At 47.2% G+C, this 7,207-nt stretch overlaps 1 protein-coding gene across 2 annotated transcripts in view; it reads left to right on the top strand.

Annotated features, from left to right (window-relative positions):
• The window catches only part of LOC116844807 (ras-related and estrogen-regulated growth inhibitor-like), a 63,861-nt gene extending 57,157 nt beyond the window's left edge, over nt 1-6,704 (top strand). For both annotated transcript variants that reach the window (XM_032816855.1, XM_032816854.1), the window contains exon 6: nt 4,104-6,704. In XM_032816855.1, coding sequence (XP_032672746.1) covers nt 4,104-4,362 — 259 coding nt within the window. In that variant the 3' untranslated portion in view covers nt 4,363-6,704. The remainder of the gene's footprint in view (nt 1-4,103) is intronic.
• Nucleotides 6,705-7,207: the final 503 nt, after the last annotated feature.

Raw genomic sequence — 7,207 nt, 5'->3', positions numbered from 1 at the left:
AGAGAGAGAGAGAGAGAGAGAGAGAGAGAGAGAGAGAGAGAGAGAGAGAGAGAGAAAGGGAGAGAGGTAAAAATACAGACCTTTGTACAATGATACCGGACGAGAGACGCAGAGCCGACATTTCAGTCTCGACTTTGAACGACTCAACCTTTAGACGACGAGGATGACGAGGACGGGGCGGAGGTCGTGCGAGTTTTGTAGCATGCGAGCGCGAGTTCACGCGATCTTACCGTCGATCGAGGTAGGCAGGTAAACAAAATGTCGCGGAATCCCTGGGAATTTTGTCGAGCTAACAAAAGGGAAACGCCGGGGCGTATCGATAGCCAACGGGCGAATACGAAAAATGTCACACAAATAAAATGTCACAGACACACGACGACGGTGTCGCAAGTGAGATTGGCCGATCGACGTCGGCGGTGGCGGTGGCCGCGGCGGCGGCGGGAAAAGAGCAATTCGATTTACGTAACTGGCATTTTGATGGCATGCAAGAGATACGCTCTTCGTAACTGTCACGATTACCGTTGAGAAATTTAATTAAACCGGAATTATGCGAGAGATCCATCGATCCCGGACTGACTCATAAATTATAGCGCGCCTTTCCTGACGTCGCGTACGGGGAAAATGATCAACTTTAAATTAATCGCGTCGGCTATGACACCGCTTTTGCATGCGAGCCTCGGCGCGAAACTCGTTGAGCTCTTCGAGCCACGGAGTTTCAAGGTGTCAAGAGGTGTCGGGAGGTGTTCGGAAGTCTCGGAGCGTCGCGATTCTAAATACAGAGACTCGGTCAATCTGTTTGATGACCATGAGAAATTTTCACTCTTACTGGACCATGAGAAATTTTGAGAAAATAAAGTAACGTGCGTTCGCGTTTGTGAGAGCCGAAGGCAACGCGAGAACCAAAGACGGTAGGCCGATTCGCGACGAGGGAACATCGCGTCTATCCTATCCGGTAGCCGCGCTCGTCGTCTTAATGGAGTTCATAAAGATTAGAGCGAAGTCCGCTGCAGGGCTGGTGAAACCACTCTCCCGAGAACGAGTTTTCGCCGCTTTAGATACATCCAGCGCGAATATTGCGCATCGATAAGTTTATCTCGAAACATCAGCCGGCAATCCCTCGCAGCAAGAGGTGTTGGCACGGCTAACGCGACTAGTCCGAGAAAAGCCACTTCCGTTTCGAGCGAGGCGTGTGGAGTCCCGATTTCACGGCATTTTTCGTCCCACGAACGCTCCATTTCCCCCTTTTTCCTTTTTCTTTGTGATCTCTCGAACATTTCGACTCTCGTTCTTCTCTACGCAACTCTCATCACGTTGCTCTCCTTAAGTGGAGTAGTAAAAATGTCCCTGATTGAATCGGCAAAAAGATAAAGAGACTACTTCATCGATGAGCAGAGAGTATATTTCACTGATCTTCAGTGAAAACTCTCTCACTTTATCGCTCCATCTTATTTCTCACTGATTTTGATCAGTGGAAGCAAGATTTCACTGCGAAACTTAGACAAATTTGTTATATTCGATGCTTAATCCAAGTTTTTGCGTTTGTAATAATCGAATTAATCCTTCAAGGCCTAAGCATCGATTCCGCTCGAGTAAAATTTTCATCTTTTTAAAATGGTCTCTAAGGACGCTTCTAACAAAGAGTCTTGTGTCAAAAAACGTCCTCCTAAAGCGTGTTCCCAATATGTGAAAGTAACAATTCTAGTAGTAATGTGCGAGTCAAGAATTCATCATGTCGAATTAAGTCGAATGGACGAAATTTCACTCGAACCAAATCAAATTGTCGAAACTCGAAACGAACTGAAACTTTATTTTTAGTTAACAACATAATTAGTGACTTGGTCTACAAGAGCTAGTCGTTGGACATAATTTACTACGAAGTGCGCAACCTGGGGAGACTATTAGTAAAATACTCTACTAAGAAAGAGAGAAAGAGAGAAGAAATTTTTATTCCATGAATTGGAATATATAACAAAAAATAATGACCGCGAGATATCTCGAGACTACCGAAAATCTTTATATTTATGACTACACTGTAGTCTCCATTCCATAAGTTTCAGTCTCCATTCTCCTCGAGATATTTGTCATTCTCGAGCGCGATACGTTTGTATTACTTTTACGATCCATTACGCGCGGCTGGGCGCGATTGACGTGGGTTGTCCCCGAACGCGTAATAAATATCACGTCTTGTCCCCTTTGGATTAAGAAGGTGCGCGGGGGGACGCGGGGTAAGAAACTAACGCCCGCGAAGCTCGTAAAGCAACGGATCGCCTCGTATAAAATAAAAGGGAACGTACAGATTAACGGCCGCGTGCACGTCGCCCGGCCCGCTCACGATCGCGCTCGTCTAATCGCGCCCTCCCACGTGCCCTTCGTGCCTCTCCCCGACGTCCCGCTCGAGGATCATGTGTTCCTGCGAATTTAATTGTCTCCATAAATATCGGAGTCCCTCTGCCCCACGCAGAGCCGCGTTCCTCGCACTGCAGATGGGGAGGAATTCTCTCCCGTCCCCTCTCGCTGCCTCGCGTTCGGAGATTCCGAATTCCTCGTCCGCCCTTTGTGCCGATTGGAATGCATAATGCATCCTGCGCGGCTGGCGTATTAATTATCAACGCTCTCAAAACCCGAGAAAGAAGTCGGGTCTTTAAAGATCCAAAGTCTGGATAATTGTGAGTATCCTGAAATGAGCAACTATGTGAAAGTAACAATTCTAGTAGTAATGTGCGAGTCAAGAATTCCTCATGTTGAATTAAGTCGAATGGACGATATTTCACTCGAACCAAATCGAATTGTCGAAACTCGAAACGAACTGAAACTTTACTTTTAGTTAATAACATAATTAGTGACTTGATCTACAAGAACTAGTCGTTGGATATTAGAAGTAATTTTAAATTTTAAATAGGAGGATAATTTTATTAATATTAGATAACTCCACCACCTCTTTCTAATTATTTAATTCTATGTTAATTCCTTTTAAGTTTTGGCAAATAAAGGGGGTTCAAATATAACTTGCAAATATAATATTATATGCCCACTCTTGCTTATTAGTGGGAAATCTGACTTTCCAAGATCACTAATGCGAAATTTCTATTTCAACCAGCTAGAATTTGTTAGATAGTAACCGTTTAGAAACTGAGCAGAAAAATACTGTTATTGGTCAGAAATTAAGCAATAAAAATGATTAGTAAACGCTGTACAGTTTTTTTATCTAGTAAAAACTCAGGAAACATTAGCCAGTGTTTCTTTGTCAGACATTAGCCAATAAATGAAATTCCTGATTAGTTATTGGCTAGAAAGAGATCGGAATCGCTTTACTATTTATATTAACTATAGAAATTATTCGGTTGCTTCGTGTAAGTTTTTTTAGAAGTTGAATGATTGCAATATACAGTAGGGACATAGCGTGCATCGTGAATGTATAGAAAGACACGAGAGCTGACGAAGCTGTTATTAATCCTGCCATCGTAAATATCCTGCGGCGCCTGGCTGCTTCATCCTGGCGAAATTCCAGTGACTGTGCTTCCTCTCGTAAACGTCCGGTCTTTATGTCGCCGTTCAATCACCTCTCTCTTTCTCTCTTTCTCTCTTTCTCTTTCTCTCCAGCGTCTGGTGTTTGCCAAACCCGCGACATCCGTCGTCGGTCCGGCATGTTCCGCATGGATTTAATTCGAGCCTTGGACGATTCCATTGACTTCCACGGCGCCAATGTCCGCCGCGGAATAAATCTGCGTGCGCCCGCGGGCATCCGGTCCGCGTTTCCGCCATCTGACCGATCGATGTTTCAACACGTGATTCCGTATGTTCTGCGATATAAACCACTCGGCCTGAATCACACGGGTTGACGATCCGCCGACTGACGAACGTATTCCGGATCTTCCATCTCGTTTCGCCGAGTTTATGACTATTCCCCCTCCCCCTTACGCCGAATTTCAAAATTAGAAAATTTCAATCTCGCGAGGATCCGAGCGTTGCCGAGTTTCCGCGAGATTCAGACAGCGGAGTTAAAAAAAAAAAGAAAACAGAGTTTCTTTGTTCGCATGATCTCAAAGTTCTAAGCTTTCGTTGAACACATTGAAGATGGGCTCGTTGTTTGTTTTTGTTTGCAGAGAGGTGTGCGTGGACGAAGGCCAACAACTATCATTGGCGCACGGATGTCAGTTTTACGAGGTGAGCGCCGCGGAGAGTCCCGCGGGAGCGGCATTGGCCTTTCAAGCGCTCCTGCGGGAGGCGAGGTCGGTGCAGCTGCTGCGAGCGTTGCCGATCCGCAGGAAGCTGGGTGTGCACTCGGTGTCGAGGGTCCTCGGCACAATCTTCGGCAAGAACACCACGAAGGATCGCAAGAAGAGGCCGTCGTTGAGCATATGACGCCTCCTAGGCGCCCTCCTCCTCGGAGGACGAGACGAGCCGGGCAGAAGGACCGACATCGTCGTCCTCAGCAGCAACGTCTACTCGAGTCGCTGACGAGGTCCTCGGCAGGAATGAGTCGCCGCCGATTTCAATTTACTATGAATCTCCCTTCGATCTTGTGCCTTTCCGAAGAGACTGATCGCGCGATCGTATGAGATACGATGACGATCTCGCAAGCGCCCTTTCGGACGAGAGCGAGACATCTCGAAAAGCGCGCTCGGCATGAGGGCGATCAAGCTCACACAGTCCCGCAGCGTTCAGGATCTGAAGCTACGTGGATGCAAGACTGATTTTCCGACGCCATGATGGCGCGGCTCGTCCGAGGCCACGCGAGGACCCGCAACCCGAGAGTACGTCTGAGGTCTTCCAATAACCGGGACGACGATTCTTCTGGGTTCCCAAGACATCCGGCCTGCGAGAAGGTCGTTCCGCTCGTCCGGAGGGCGAGATCAGTCCCCCTGAAGAGAAGAACTGCTGCGAGTGTTCGCGATCCTGTTTCCAGCGCGGCGTTGAAACGCGTCCTCGAGACGCGAGCGAGCAGAGCGAGTCAACGCCTCCTGACTGCTCAACGATCGCTACTTTTTCTTTCCCTTGGAATACATCGCGGTGACATCTCGCAGTGATCATGAGTGACCGGCGAAGTTGTTCCTGAACACGGCGTTAGTCCTCTTAAGACGATCGACGGAGAACGATTCTTCCGGTTGCGCCAACGCAACCGGTTCCGCGAGTGCAAATTTTATAATTTGGTACGCATAACACCTTGCAACACACTCACTCGGTATTTAAGTTATTACGTTGCTAACTCTAAACAGTATAAGCCGCCTCGCTCTCGTCGTTTTCGCTATATGTACAAACGTTCCGCGCGTTTCAAGAGACACCCAGCAGGTAGACGAAAGCGACAAAAGCGTTATCACGGCCTCTCATTTCCTTCTCGTATTCCCAAAAATTCTCCTCTCACGAGCGAAACGGATTATACTGTCTGGAGTTTGTTTAATTTCTATCTTCTTGTGTCTCTTTCGATGCTCCCGAACGAAACCCGTGAGTCTTTCAAATTTCTCTGCTCCCACCGAGTGGAGCAGATAGCAATTCGATTCGATTTCCTGCCTACCGCCTTAGCTGTCTCTCGAGGGGTGCTCGCGATCGGCTCGCCGAGAGCGGCACCTTCGTCGCCGGGCGTGATTGATTCGATGACTTAAATGTTCCTAAAGAAAGTAGCCTAAGTGTAAATAGCGTACACGTTCGCTTACGATACTCCGCGGAGGGATTCTTCGTGGAGACTCGAGTAATCGTTAAGACTTGCAATACGAGAGAAGAGAAATAATGAGTGCGATTGTTGAAACGCCGAGCCCGTTAAAAGTCGTCGTTGCCGACTGATCGAGTGATCAGGACGACAACGAGCACAATCGAGAATCTCGTTTCGGAGGTTTCGTGCCGAAAGACAATTCACTCGCGATTTTATCGCACGTAGCTTTTGCATCTCGAATTCCGAACGCTATTCCACACGTTTGCGATGGCGAACATCCTTTTTCTTATGTCCACATTATCAAACTTCAAGTCTGTTTTACACAATTACATAGAAAAAAAATAAAATGTAAGCTTTGGGAAAACTTACTCGTAAGTAAACCGCGAACCTCAGATCGTAGAAGAAATGGAAACGACTTTTAATGGGCTAACAAGTGTCAACGATCGTTCGAATGGCTGCCATGTTACGTTCTTCGGTGACGACAGACCGATTGTCTCGTCCACTACTTACCATAGAAAGTCGTCGGACGTTTGCCTTTTCGCTAAGCTCCACAGTTCGCGCGTCGACGTTTTGTAAAGTCGTTCGCTTTTCTACGACCAGCATAGAGACTACGATCGACTGTAAGGTTCGCGTAGTTCGTAAACGCTTTCAGTGTCTTCCGAACGACGTAAAGCTCGTCACGCGACGTTCTCTTTCGCTAGAAACCGCTGTGCTCCTCGGAGGACGGAAGAAACGACCGGATACGCACACGTTGGTCGATTAACGAGCAGCGAATTGCGCTTTTTTGTCTTTTTATTCTTTTTTTTTTTTAGCGCGTCGGTCTCTAGCGGAAGAAGAGCGCGCGTGGGTCGAGCTTTCAAGAGTTCCTCGCCTCGAAGCGAGGCAGGGCTCAGCAGCGAAGTGCGTATCTCTCTTCTCGCGATACATTCCACTTGAAAATTAGCGTCTAATGTGTGTGAGTGCGTAATTCGATTCCAGGCAGATCGTCGCTGTATTCGAAGTGCTAGTCACTTGTTATCGAGAGGAGATAATAATAAAGGAGCGTCTTTTGTGTTAAGTCGAGTCTTCGAGTCTTCGAATCTCCGCCTGAGTTCGCCCGTTCCCAGCGCCAGCGTGAGTCATCCGCGGTGGTCATCTGCAGCAGTCATCGGCCGAGGGTAAGTCGTTTCACCCGCTCGTCAAAGAGGTACAAGTAATTGCGCGTACAGACTGAATATATGTCGAAACGGCGACATCTCTTATGTTGTCGCAAACAATTGGGGGATCGCATCGATGGTCCCACCAAATATTTACATAGCAAGCCAAAAAATGAAGAAATATAGACTTGTTTACTAAAGATTGACAGTAGAAGTCATGTTACTCATTGACAGATTAGGCAGTATTCGACAGTACTCTTTGAATATTTACTCGGTGACATACACGTACATTCAGCGAGTTTCTAATTGTTTCGAGCACGCCTTTCGTTACATTTTCGAGCTTTTGGCAATTTGGACATAGACTCTGAAATTAGCCTGTCACTGTATCGCCCTGCTGTGCGCCAACGGTACGTGTGAGACCTCG

This window comes from Odontomachus brunneus, unplaced genomic scaffold (assembly GCF_010583005.1).
Source record: "Odontomachus brunneus isolate Ranch 3 - 2012 unplaced genomic scaffold, Obru_v1 Obru_scaffold_047, whole genome shotgun sequence".
NCBI lineage: Eukaryota > Metazoa > Arthropoda > Insecta > Hymenoptera > Formicidae > Odontomachus > Odontomachus brunneus.
Note: the sequence above shows the minus strand (reverse complement) of the source record. Positions and strands in the feature narration are given on the sequence as shown.